Raw genomic sequence first — 14357 nt, 5'->3', positions numbered from 1 at the left:
ATGTACGCCCATATATAGTGTAAATACACCTACATACTGGAAATGACCCAGGGCCTCCTCAAGAGACAACTTTCTGATATTGTGGAGGGAAGCAGTGACCTGTGGGAGGGTAGTAAGCTTTTTGGAATTTATTCAGGATTCATGAAGACAGTCAACAGATCTACAACAATCCACAGTAGAGGGACTACATACAGTTCTCACAGAGCTATAATATGAATCAAAACTGTTCATTACGGGACAAGTTTAGGATAACAAACACTAACCATTTCACCTTATATCCCTGGCTGGCAGGTCACCTGTATGATGATGGCTGATCATCATACAAGTGATGATCTCCATCCCCCAATCAAGAGCAAGGCTGAGCACTCCTCCACCTGTCAGCCAGTGGTGAAGGAGGCAGTGTTGCCTTTCATTAGTCATTTATGAGCCATTCGAAGAACTGAGAGAAAAGTGCATTAAAGGGGACAGGAAACTAACAGGGGCAGGGCAAGGAAGTGAGAATTAGCCTGGCAAGGTCCTTTCTGGAAGTTACTAATTAAAAACACTGATCTGGGGTCAGGTGTCCTATACCTCGAACTGCACAAACACCAAACTGATCAGTAAACAGTTTGTCTCCATCGAAACCCAAGACCTACACCTTCGGTACAGATGAATGATAGAGGATGGCGGACAGACAGGAAGGGAGATATGTGAATGAATGACATACAAAAGCAGCTCTGCATTTTAAGGTTAAGCTGATCCTAGATCTGTGCCTAAAGTAGGGCCCTATAAAATCTGTTATATTTTTTGCTTAAATCACACCAGGAAACATCTTTTGAGGTCTGGGAAAAGTTTGCAGAAATGTTAATTTAATTCCAGTGCACACCTAGATTGAGGCTGTTTAGCGTGTTTTTGTAGCGCACATGTGAAAAACAAATACCCACTCGATTGATGCAAATAATCATGATCTTATTCTGCCAGGTATGCATAGGCTACTTTGTAGTTAACATTTAATTGAGTGGGAAAACCTTTCAAATCTACGAGAAGACTTTTCATTAGCATCGTCGCTAACGGCTACACAACGTGGCGCGTACAGCACATACTAGAGGTCGACCGAATAATCGGCATGGCCGATTAATTAGGGACGATTGAGTTTTCATAACAATCGGTAATCAGCATTTTTGGATGCCGATTATGGACGATTACATTGCACTCCACGAGGAGACTCCACGCGAGTGCAGTAAGGAGCCAAGGTAAGTTGCTAACTAGCATTAAACTTATAAAAAACAATCAATCAAAACATAATTACTAGTTTACTACACATGGTTGATGATATTACTAGTTTAACTAGCTTGTCCTGCGTTGCAAATAATCAATGCGGTGCCTGTTAATTTATCATCAAATCACAGCTTACTTTGCGAAACGGATGATGATTTAATAAGCGCATTCTCGAAAAAAAGCACTGTCGTTGCACCAATGTACCATGAACATCAATGCCTTTCTTAAAATCAATACACAAGTATATATTTTTAAACTTACATATTAGTTAAAATAAATTCATGTTAGCAGCCAATATAAACTAGGGAAATTGTGTCACTTCTCTTGCGTTCTGTGAAAACAGAGTCAGGGTATATGCAGCAGTTTGGGCCGCCTGGCTCGTTGCGAGCTGTGTGAAGACCATTTCTTGCAAACAAAGACAGTAATGAATTTGCCAGAATTTTACATAATTATGATATAACATTGTAGCACTGTAACAACAATATTTAGACTCATGGATGCCACCTGTTCGATAAAATACGGAACGGTTCCGTATTTCACTGAAAGAATAAATGTTTTGTTTTAGAAATTATAGTTTCCGGATTTGACCATATTAATCAAATCAAATGTATTATTAATGCCTATGGTAGAAAGAGAAATAGTCCTATAATTTCTATAATAACTACAACCTAAAACTTCTTAACTGGGAATAATGAAGACTCATGTTAAAAGGAACCACCAGCTTTCATATGTTCTCATGTTCTCAGCAAGGAACTTAAACATTAGCTTTTTTACATGGCACACATTGCACTTTTACTTACTTCTCCAACACTGGCTCGGCTATTTTTGTTCCTTCAATAATTGGTATCGGTATCGGCATTGAAAAATCATAAATCGGTCGACATCTAGCACATACACAGACGGGGAATTCTTGTTGCCTCTTCAGAAAGTTGCAGGAAATACGAATCACTATTGCATTCTGTTTACGTCTTATGATAAACTTGAGCTAAATAATTAATTTAATACATTTAGTGACTCCCTACTAAGTTCAATAAATGTCGAAGTCATGTCAGAAAAATATTTTTCCTGGGGGGGTGATGTAATATTGAGAACCCGGAAAGCCAGCCTATTCCCTATAATTTAAACTCCAACAGAAATATAGAAATTTCAAATTAAACCAATGACTTTTGGTTTTAATTACATTTTCAACAAATTTACAAGCAAATACTGTATGAGTTTATTGTTACAAATCAACTTGTAAGGTTGCTAGTAGAGGTCGACCGATTAATTAGGGCCGATTTCCAGTTTTCATAACAATCGGAAATCGGTATTTTGGGCGCCGATTTATTTATTTATTTATATATATATCTTTATTTAAATAGGCAAGTCAGTTAAGAACACATTCTTATTTTCAATGACAGCCTAGGAACGGTGGGTTAACTGCCTTGTTCAGGGGCAGAACAACAGATTTTCACCTTCTCAGCTCGGGGGATCCAATTTTGCAACCTTACAGTTAACTGGTCCAACGCAATAACGACCTGCCTCTCTCTCGCTGCACTCCACAAGGAGAGACTGCCTGTTACGCAAATGCAATAAGCCAAGGTAAGTTGCTAGCTAGCATTAAACTTATCTTATAAAAAACAATCCATCATAATCACTAGTTAACTACACATGGTTGATGATATTACTAGATATTATCTAGCGTGTCCTGCGCTGCATATAATCTGACTGAGCATACAAGCATCTAAGTATCGGACTGAGCAGTGGTAGGCAGAAGCAGGCGCGTAAACATTCATTCAAACAGCACTTTCGCGTGTTTTGCCAGAAGCACTTCGTTGTGCATCAAGCATTGCTCTGTTTATGACTTCAAGCATATCAACTCCCGAGATGAGGCTGGTGTAACCGAAGTGAAATGGCTAGCTAGTTAGCTCTAGCTAGTTAGCGCGTGCTAATAGCGTTTTAAACGTCACTCGCTCTGAGCCTTCTAGTAGTTGTTCCCCTTGCTCTGCATGGGTAACGCTGCTTCAATGGTGGCTGTTGTTGTTGTGTTGTTGGTTCGAGTCCAGGGAGGAGCGAGGAGAGGGACGGAAGCTATACTGTTACACTATACTGCTGTACTGTTGCAATACTAAAGTGCCTATAGGAACATCCAATAGTCAAAGGTTAATGAAATACAAACGGTATAGAGGAAAATAGTCCTATAATTCCTATAATGACTACAACCTAAAACGTCTTACCTGGGAATATTGAAGACTCATGTTAAAAGGAACCACCAGCTTTCATATGTTCTCATGTTCTAAGCAAGGAACTGAAACGTTAGCTTTCTTACATAGCACATATTGCACTTTGACTTTCTTCTCCAACACTTTGTTTTTGCATTATTTTAACCAAATTGAACAGCACCAATGTGTAGGAGGAAACACCGTACACCTAGCGACCTGGTCAGCGGCCCACCACAGGAGTCGCTAGTGCGCGATGAAACAAGACTATCCCTGCCGGCCAAACCCTCCCTAACCCCGGACGACGCTGAGCAAATTGTGCGTCGCCCCATGAGCCTCCAGATCGCGGCCGGCTGCCTGGGCTCGAACCCAGAATCTCTGGTGGCACAGCCTCAGACTACTGCGCCACCTGGGTGGCCCCGCTGGGATTTAATTCTGACTTGGTGGGTATCATCCACAACCCTCACCTCACCAACCCTCACCTCACCAACCCTCACCTCACCAACCCTCACCTCACCAACCCTCACCTCACTTCTTGAAATATACCTTGATTCACATCTGTTCAAGAAAAAAGGTATCCTGAAAAGGAGGATATGGGTTAAATGGAAGGAGAGAAGGGGGGAGAGCGAGGAAATGTTGTGGGTTTCTTGTAGCTTGCCTGGTTGCTCCTGGCAACAGCAAGGGGAGAAATTGGAACTGTGGGATTACAGTAGTGTCCTTCAGTTTTTAATATGCTGGGCTTTCTCCAATAGTTATCATTCAAAACTAGATGAAAAAAATAAAATAGTTATGGTCATGCTAATCACTGTAGTTAATACATATAATGAATCAAAGAGGAATCAACTTATGTAATTATGGTCACTACGCTCACTTACTTAAATGACTGATGACAAATGTGCATGCGATGCCATTGATCGAATCCATTCCAAGTGTTCCTCCATTGTAAATTGATCTAACCATGCAGATTTTACTGACTGACCTAGCATACGGAATGTCCTTTGCCTTCTCTCACATTCAACATTTTCCAGTTTCCATAACATTACGTTAGACGATCTGACAGTTATAAACACAATTCTAAGAACACAAAGCTTATCAGATGTTGAATTGGCTGAAGAAGTAGAGGTTTAGTAGCCAACTCTGTGGTTACACTGTGCAGGAAGCCCAGTCTTGAAACGCAAACTTCACTGAGACACGCCAGTCAAGGTGGGGTGGTAATGAGCCAAAGGTGCAAGCAGAGACCTCATATAGTCTGTGACCAAGAGAGCATTAGTGAACGTACTGGTACACTCACCAGTGTGTCCCTCAGATTTTATCTTCAGGCCCCAAAATCAGTATCCAGTGGCACCTAAAAACAACATTTTCTATAAAAACTAATCTAAGACAAGATACATGGCAACATATCTAGGCTGAGGTGAGGGTGATGTTAGGGGAAACACTGCAGGTGGGCAACTTGAGTACTGATGAGGTAGTGAAGTTGCTGTGCATCAGGAAATGGGTTCATTCAGAGCCAGATCAAAATCAAATGTACTTTTAGAGGACTGGAGAAGTGGGTGGGGTTGTCCTCTCAAGAGAGAGATGGAGACACTGAGGGCAAAGTCACATTGGGACTGCTGGACAGGAATAGAATAGGGAGGGGAAGGGGCGTATTGGGCAGGTTTAATAGGGGACCGACAGGCTGCAGTTCAATCAATCCCGGTCCGAGTAGCGTTCCAGGCCCTACCCACTTGCAAACTTTCATTCTACTATAAACTCCCTGGAGCTGCTTCCTTCCAGTCCCTCTCTAACACACTTTAAGGGCTTGTGCTCAAAGGGGACTGCCTCGAAAAGTGTGGGCTATGGACTGTGCCTTCTCGGTAACATGCAAGACACTGCTTGCGCTGTATATCAAGTTTGCCACAGTGTAAACGCTAGGCGCGGGAGGTGGGGGCGGGGGACTGTGAACTTGTGTGCGAGTGGGTGTCCCCTGCAACCCCTCCCTAAGCTATCAAACTCAGGAGTAAATCAATAGATGAATGGGGAAGGCCCCCTCAAGTGGTCTCTCCAAAGACAAACAAGCGATCTGTTGCCTCACCAGGGCCAGGTTCACCAGAAAAGGAGCATGGGAAGGGAGTGGGGGTGACAAACTGGTACCTGGGTTGAAGTTACTAGATTCAAGTAAGAGTCCGAATTACGGACAGCCACCCCCATCATCATCATCATGATCGCTAGTAGGCTTCATGACACACACACACACTGACTTGCACCTGCAAACACCAGCACAAACTTTTCACACATGCTCACCAGTAAAACAGTGGTATGCCCTTTGACTGGACCAAGTGCTCATGAGCTCTAATACATATTTGCAACATGACTGGAAAGTCATCCTTCTAGGTGAGCATCTCATCATCCCGGAATCACACTCCCACAAACACCCAGCTTGACTGACACAAAACAGCACCTCTTCACACAGTCAGTATTTTGGTGACCAGTCAACACCAACTTGCTGCACTTCACAGTCGTGTCAAGGTTCGGTACAATGAAGATAGTCAGTGAGTCCATTCACAGCAGTGTGTCACTCTGCTACCGGTACCAAAAGAAATCTCGAACAGAGCTTTTCTCTCACCCCAAATTGAGAGGGAAAGAGAACTAGAGGGGGGGGGGGGGGGGGGGGGGGGCTGTACAGGCCTACAACATGAAGCTATGTTATGGAGGGATGTAATGCACACTCAAGTTGGTCTTTCAATATATTGGCAAGAGAATGTATCACAACTGTGTATTCAGCAAAGCTGTTGGCAAAATAAATGGGTCCTTGTCACATGCAGTCAAATGTTCATAATATGGTTCAGAATGCTAAACCACAATAAATTACAAATGACCAATTCCATGGAAATCATCTATACAACTTGGGAATACAACATTTACTGAGAATCATCCATTTTAATGATCCAAATGTATGAGGACATGCAACACTTCAATAAAGAATCATGACTCGGTAGCTTAGAGACAATGTCAAACGGCACCCAACCTTTCACCTAAAAACCAACGAGGGAATGATTTTTCTGGTTAGGGTTAACAAACATATGATGGACGTGGATGAGGGATACATTCATTAAGATCAAAATACATCAAATTCTGATGTGTACAAATCATAACGACATATGCATTAACGTGTAATAACGGTTTCACTTCGGTGCAGTGGTAACAGTAAGAGAATGAAGCCAACATGGTAAGGACAGAGGAAAGTGAATCCATTTTGAACCGGCATTTCTACTTCAGCACCACAGCAAGGGGCTTGCTCATAATGCTACATGGAAATCAAGGGTGTCGGCACCGAGATTTATCCAGGGTATGACTTTGCGACAAAGGTTATTCAAAATATTCACCAACAAATACACAATAACAGACTGCTTTTCACAGTCTTAGGTGGCAATTTCATCAGAAACTGCATGTCCCTCCCAATTCACACGCGTGTGAACGTATGAAGATCCTAGGGTTGTAATGTCATCCTTCATACCGAAAAACAATATATATATATAATTATGACATTCTTTAATGTATCATTTTTTTCTGAATCACCAACCACAGCCTTCATCAGAGATTACAATACCCTTCCACGCTGTCTTGCTGTGAATTCTAAAATGCATTTTGCAGCAATGCAGTGGCTTTTGGACATTCTCTTTAAAATATTTGCATTGGCTAGTTAAAGGAAACACTGCAGATAAAATTAGTCAGGAGTGATTTAGAATATGGCATCCGTAATTTCTCAATTTTACCACAAGTAGGAACAGTGGCTGTGATGCATTGAAAAGGGAGGATATCCCAGTCATACATCAAATCGTAATAAGTCCATGATGAGGCATGCTCATGGACAGCTTACATGGCCAACACTGCCCATACAAAATATTGAGACTACTGGGCAGGGTGACTTTTGATAATCCTACTTCATTCCTACTGAGAATGTGATTTCTAAAAGATGGAAAAGGATAGTCTGAACTAGCCTCGGATACATTGTAGCTGTCTATGGCAGTGTTCCATCATGGCGAATCACAACCAACTACATTGCAAGGCATCAATCACTACGGGGGAAATGTAGCTACTTGCTCAATTGTCCACAAAGTGTACGAATCGATAAATAATGTTACAAGCCAAATGAATGTCCTGTACAATTAACTAGAACCATAGTGATTGAAATGGCATATTGATGCTGAGGGTTGGAGGACATGGGAGGGTACGGAAGGTGCTGTTTGTATGGATGTCAGTTTATCATCATGGTCTTCTTCAAACACATGACGACTGATGACAAAAAACGGCATCTTCACAACAAATGAGTTAAAACCCAGTGAGTGAATAAACCAAGCTTATCTTACCTCAGGCGGTGGTTCGTTTCCAGCTTCCCGGAGCAGCCATTATCAGTATTCCTCTCTCCCTCCGTCCTAGCCTCCACCACAGGTACCGGGCAGAATAAAAAACCGGTAAACCAATCCCCCCCACCCCCAAACTGTCACCCCTCTGATGGGTGAGATATCCTAATAACGAGAGGGTAGTGTCGTTTATTGCAATAAATCCCCGTCAAATATCGGGTCTTCAGTGAGTTTAGTCTCCAAAACGCAGTCCAGCAAGAGCGCAGGATGAAACCGGAGGTTCGGCGCGGTCCGCCCAGCGCAAACTAGCTAGTTAATTGAGCAGTTCACAGGTAACAGATGTGGTACCGCTTGGGTAGCATGGCGATGGCTAGGTTGTCATCCAAAATAGACATTATCTCTCCATTGATTCTTTCGTGGCCGCTGTTTCACTTAAGAAACCATGTAACGTTAGCAAACGAATAACGTTCGGTTTATCGTAGCTGCTGAGTCTGGGAGGCTAGCTAACGTTAGCTGGCTAACTAACTAGCTAGCTTTCACTGTAACTGTTAGTACTAATATCCAACTACGTGTTGCATGTTGTGGTGAACGGGGGGGTGAGTAGTGTTTAAATAAAAAATAAACGATTAAAATAAAAGTGGGGTATTTGTTGCACCGCTATAACTAGCGATGTGCATTCGCAAGGGACCCCCCCTCTCTGGCCGTTAAACTCGATCACACCACCGACAGCACTAGCTATCGCTTAGACAAGGGTCTGCACGAAAAGCGCGCCCTCGACACGAAGCTCGTCCCCGCCTGTCTGAGCTGCATTCCCCCTACAAAATGGCCGCCAAAATAAACCTGTAACAGCCAAACTATCTACTACCCGTGGTGTGAAATTAAATAGCACATGGATAGCCTGTTCATAATCTAACGCAGCGGTAATACATTTTTATGTAAACTGCCTCGGTATTTAAAAGGGCAACATTAGGTTTTAGGGTGAGTTAGCCACGGCAGGTACCAAGCCAACGTTGCTAGCTACCCGTAACATAGCTAGCAAGCTCGTGCATGTTTCCTGAACAGCAGCAAACCTTGACGTATTCACCAATACGGTAAGCACCATAGCGAACAAACTAGCTAAATGAGTACAGTTAGAGTCACGGACACGCTGATAGATACGTTTAGCTATATAAATGATCGTAATACTGGTAAATTATAAATAGTAATTAATTGAAACATTCTGTGCTTGAAACTTGAATGACTGTTAGCAAATTTTCTTGAGGGACTATCATACTACCAGCACCTAACTAGTTATCAGTGAATCATAATATCCCAACAACTAAACACCAATGATGTTCAAATTACCCGCCTCATTCGCGCGTTGACGAAAACCACTGACCAATCTGTATGGTCGTTCACTCAAAATGGCGGCGGTCACCGCTGGGATAAATTATTTTGTCGCACGAGCTGACAATCGGTGTGTAGGTTGTTTTAGTACTACAATAGCAGCTAGTCACCACTTTTAGAAACCGTCATTTGGTAACGGTGAATACAATTGTCATTACTCAAAAGCGCGTTCACATTAAAATAACCCATAGCAAACTACACAGAAAAACGCTACATGCAACAATTTTACTGAGTTCATAAAATTATTTCAGACCTCATCTATGGATTTCACATGACTGTGCAGCCCATATGCAACGGGAGCCAGGCCCAGCTAATCAGAATGTGCTTCCCCAACAAAAGGGCTTTATTGCAGACAAATGCTCCTCCCCTCAGCCCATCCCGCAGGTGAAGAAGCCAGGTGTGGAGATCCTGGGTACTGGTCGGAGGTTGAGGCTAGACACTTAAATTGGTGGCTTATGGTTGAGAAATGACCATTCAATACCCTGGCAACAGCTCTGGAGGACATTCCTGCAGTCAGCATGCCAATTGCACGTATATTTGTTTGGTATAGTTCTGAGTGACCATAATTTATGTCATGATAACACATTGTTCCTCTGACCAGGTCTTAAAGTGCAGAACTAAATCAAATATACAATCACATACTGTTTCAATAAAAAAAGTCAAGGTACACATAGGTAGGTAGGTGTAAGCCATAGTCTTGTTTTAACATCAAGGAAAAACAATTGTCTTTGACTTCAATGATAAACAGAAATAGTTGCTCTTTAAAAAGCATAAGATTACATATGTAAATATTAAACAAAACCCTAAAAAAGTTAAATCAACATATCAAGCTTTCCCTCTGTACAGTACTTTACATGGCACTACAGAGTTAATTAGCAAGTGATTTCCACCCCAACACCCTCTCCCCAGACACAAAAACAGTTAGGTACGTCTAAAGCGACAGACAAGCAACTGTCCGAGCTCTGGAGACAGCAACACTAAAATGGTCAGTTCGGATATGGGTGTAAGCATGTGGGGGTCCAATCAGTGCCCCGGTGCTGGGCACCCCCCCCCCCTCATGGCAGAGGTGGGTCCACAGAAAAAGTCACTATGCCACAGCTGGTAAGGGCCAGTTCACTTCTTATTCTTGGGGGCAGGCCTGTAAGAAGGAAAATTTGATAAATTGTTATTAAAGACGAAATACATTCTGCAGGGTAAAAGCTTTTAAACGAATTTGATGCCAAAACAAGATTTATAGAGATGAATTTATGCACCAAATCCAGGCAAAATAGTTAAATATACATCAGGGGTCATGTTAAAATTCAGAAATCTGAATTTACAAAATGTAGACCATAAACAAATCTGCATTTTAAACCATTTCACTTGCATTTTATATTTAAAGCAAGTTGATTTGCTTCAATAGTGACCAGGGGCGTGCAACAAGTTTTCCATCGCAGAAATTAGTGCAACACATTCATCAGACAACAGAAATGCAATGCTATTTGGCTAATAGCCACAAGTAAATGTGCTTACAATGAAAAAGCAAGCTATTTTATTAATGTTTACCACAGGAAATGTAGCTTGCTACATTATTTCTAAGGTTTTGCTTGAAGTTTAGAACGCCATCTGAATATGTACCGTTCGTCATCCGAGTGGAAAAGTGCAACAGAAGCTAAATTTGCGTTAGCAGAAAATTGCAATAAGCAACATTTTAGATCTACAAAATGCAGCCAGATACTATATTTTTCCATTAACGTGACCCATGTACATTTATAAACAAGCATTTCCTCACCTGTAGATTCCTACTACGATGGCGTGATCTCTCTCATAAGGCTCCAGTGTCAGCTGCTCCTGGGGCTTCATGTTTTCTGAGCCCATCTTCTTCACCTCCGCAGCAAACACAGCCTCTGGTGCTGCCGTTGAGTCAATGCAGTTTGCCTGGAGGGAGATAAAACAAACGTACTTTAATCCCACTGTACCTGAAGCACTGGCCCTCAGTAACAGTAATCTAGGTTGCTCCTAAACCCAAAAGCTTTGCAGCTCAATGCACATGTTCAATGTCTGATATTTTAGATTACATGCTTAATTAAGAAGAGTATTCCAAAAGATGGCACCACTAACTCTGAATAACAGCTTTTTGCACAGTCTCAATGTTTTACCTTGATTGAGATGACAAAGTGCCCTCCGTTCTTGAGGAAGTTGTGGGCGTTGAGTGCAACAATTCTGGTCTGATCAGGCTGGGCCACATCAGCGAAGATGACATCTACCATGCCTGCACAAAGCGGGTACAGCCAGAGTTAGTAAAACATACATAAACCACCAGAGTATTTTGGCATCAGTGTATGATTTTGATGACTTACCAACAAGCATGCGGTATTTGTGTGGATGCCGGGCGTCCTCAATGATGGGAATGATATTGGTTCTCTTTTTGGCAACGTTGAGTAGATCACGCCCTGACCTGTGAGAGAACTCTACAGCATACACAAGACCCTCCTACAAAACAGAAGACAAGTCATTACATGTACAGGGGTCAAAGGAATGAAGGTCCACACTTCATTGTGATAGTTAATTGTTCTAAACAAGACCATTATCGAGTAGCCCAACTAAACCAGTGAGTTCTGATTATGTGGAAAAAAATATACTCACAGGTCCAACGATGTCTGATACGTGGGACACTGTCGTCCCTGATGCAGCTCCCAGGTACATGACCTTCGAGCCAGGTTTGATGTGGATCTGGTCAACTCCTCCCAAGATGGCTGCTGCCAGCTTTGACCGGAAAGGGTTCCACGCTCTGTACTCAATCTTCGTTTCTCCTTCCTCGACATTCATCCTTTTTTCTCCATACACAGACTCTCCAATTACCATGTTCTTTGTCACCAGGGCATCCTCCTTACCACGGCAGATGAACACACCTGAAGGCAGAAAAAAAAGAGACGCATGAAATTACAACACTCCAATATATTGGGAACATGACAGTTAAGAAATTGTGTAGTGGGTGCTGCTGAAAAATAAACAATAGTGCAACTACAGGCCTCTGCTGGAGACAGCTTGTATTGCACAGCTCCCCAACTTTTCCACTCACCTTCATGTCTATGAGGCTCCACTGTGACTTTCCGGCCTGCGCCGAAGCCCCCGCGTCCACCTCTACCCCTGGGGGTGCCACGACCACCTCCACGGCCTCTGAAGCCACCCTCGCCACTTGGAGACCTAAATCCACCTCCTGTAACAGGAAAATAACACTTAATGTCCAGTTCTTGCCCAAATTAACCACGTGTGGAACACAACTTGGGGCGGCAGGGTAGCCTAGTGGTTAGAGTGTTGGACTAGTAACCGGAAGGTGGCGAGTTCAAACCCCCGAGCTGACAAGGTACAAATCTGTCGTTCTGCCCCTGAACAGGCAGTTAACCCACTGTTCCCAGGCCGTCATTGAAAATAAGAATTTGTTCTTAACTGACTTGCCTGGTTAAATAAAGGTAAAATAAAATAAAAATAAATAAACTTTCATCCAACCAAAAAATGTCAAATAAAACCTAGCTATGTTTGACTTACCACCACCTCTTCCTCTGAACCCTCCCCGTCCCCCTCTATCTCCAAAACCTCCCCGTCCACCACCTCTGTCTCCAAAGCTTCCTCTTCCTCGGAAGCCTCCTCTGCCTCCTCGATCACCACCCCGGGGGCTGAATCCTAAAAGGAAGATGAAAGATTAACATTCAAATGTGTATGGCACATGACATGTTGCCAGGGCCTGGTGCAAACAACCGCATGAGAGGTGCTTCAGATTTATGCTGCATGCTACAGTATAGATTACTTATAGAATCATAGATCCCAACAACTAATGCATGCTTATTTGTCTTACAGCCATGATAACTTAAATAAATACATTTGAATTTCACCACCTGTGACGAATTGATACCCTAATAGCGGATTAAAGGGGTACAGCAAAGAACTTGGAAATGGAACCGGATATTCAATATTTTTGTATGTCTCGGTGTTAGTTTGCCATCTAACTAGAAGACTGCATTTGAGCTCGAGTGGTAAACCAAAGATAGTGGGTAAACAGCATGACATGGCCGTCCATGAATCTAGCTAATGCAATGGGTTAGTTATTTAATGACCTGGATACCAATGCTAGCATGTTGAGTACCAATACCGTTAAAAAAGATTTGTCTGGGCACTCAAATAAACCCAAAACACGTTCATGCAATATAACAAGAATGCGTGCGTTGTGTGCGAACAATAACTACCTAGACTGCTCGCTAGCTACTTAGCTAACGTTAGTGCGTATGAACACGTGCTTAGTTTTCGTGCCATGCGGGCTTCACCATTGCGGAAAATGTGCATTAAATCACAGCAGATGCAAATACAATCCAAACACTTTAATATGAATAATTTCACCTAATGATCAAACACACACGTCCTACTTGTAACTATCGTTAGCTATATGCACTATATACTTGTCCAAGTTGTGCGAGAGAAACCATAGCTAACGTTACTGCTCGCAACACCAGGAAGATTAAACAACTTGACATTAATATTTGGGCTTCATAATAGTAGACTTTGACCCGCATTTCGATTATGTATCCCCGTTTACTCAATTGATCAAATAAACTTACCTGGTGGCATATTTTGTCGATTGCTGTGCTCTCAATCTAAAACAGCTCGAATTTGCTTAACCGGTTTTCTCTTCTACCTTCTTGTGAAGACTCAGCAGAAACTACGTAATAAAGTGACCATGTGTCATAAGACTCCTTCCCATGATACACCACGGCCTGGACGCTTGGGATTTTGTCGCCACCTAGCTGGGACGTCCATAAATACACCCCAGTCGTTTTTGCTCATCTTTATCAAGGGTGTCAATCATTTCGGACTTTCTTTTCTTGAGCCGAACACTGTAGAGGTAAAAATATATATATATACTGCCTACAGTCAGTCAGTCCTGACGGATCATAAAGTCATATGGCTGACTAAGAATGTGCAGTAATGATGATACGAAATACTCTGGTGGTTATTGGAAATTGAATAACTGCATGATGATTTAAAACATCTGTTTAATGGAAATGTAACTACCTCTAATGGAGAATATGGGAAATATTGGGAACGGCTGAAATTTAAAATCCACTCAGCCTGTATTACTTATGGAAAATTGCTTGGTTTAAGGAGATGTAAGGTAGCTGAGCTCTATAAGAAGCTTGATCTT

General features: G+C 42.3%; 2 protein-coding genes across 5 annotated transcripts in view; both read right to left on the bottom strand.

The window, feature by feature from the left end:
• LOC110538803 (dual specificity tyrosine-phosphorylation-regulated kinase 1B) overlaps nucleotides 1-9201 on the bottom strand; it is a 127330-nt gene extending 118129 nt beyond the window's left edge. For all 4 annotated transcript variants that reach the window (XM_036943224.2, XM_090193497.1, XM_090193499.1 and 1 more), the window contains exon 1: nucleotides 7802-9201. The gene's annotated coding sequence lies outside the window, so the exon portion shown is untranslated. The remainder of the gene's footprint in view (nucleotides 1-7801) is intronic.
• A 655-nt stretch (nucleotides 9202-9856) lies between these two features.
• LOC110538837 (rRNA 2'-O-methyltransferase fibrillarin) lies at nucleotides 9857-13947 on the bottom strand. Its single transcript, XM_021625819.3, has 8 exons — nucleotides 13774-13947; nucleotides 12710-12844; nucleotides 12243-12380; nucleotides 11807-12072; nucleotides 11521-11653; nucleotides 11320-11432; nucleotides 10953-11098; nucleotides 9857-10319 (listed from the first exon to the last, which is right to left on the bottom strand). The coding sequence occupies exons 1-8, from the start codon at nucleotides 13781-13783 to the stop codon at nucleotides 10295-10297; spliced, it is 966 nt and encodes a 321-aa protein (XP_021481494.1). The 5' UTR covers nucleotides 13784-13947; the 3' UTR covers nucleotides 9857-10294.
• Between the last annotated feature and the right edge of the window lie 410 nt (nucleotides 13948-14357).

The sequence above is a fragment of the Oncorhynchus mykiss genome, chromosome 2, assembly GCF_057628025.1.
Source record: "Oncorhynchus mykiss isolate SJ-2025 chromosome 2, ASM5762802v1, whole genome shotgun sequence".
Taxonomy (NCBI): Eukaryota; Metazoa; Chordata; class Actinopteri; order Salmoniformes; family Salmonidae; genus Oncorhynchus; species Oncorhynchus mykiss.
Note: the sequence above shows the minus strand (reverse complement) of the source record. Positions and strands in the feature narration are given on the sequence as shown.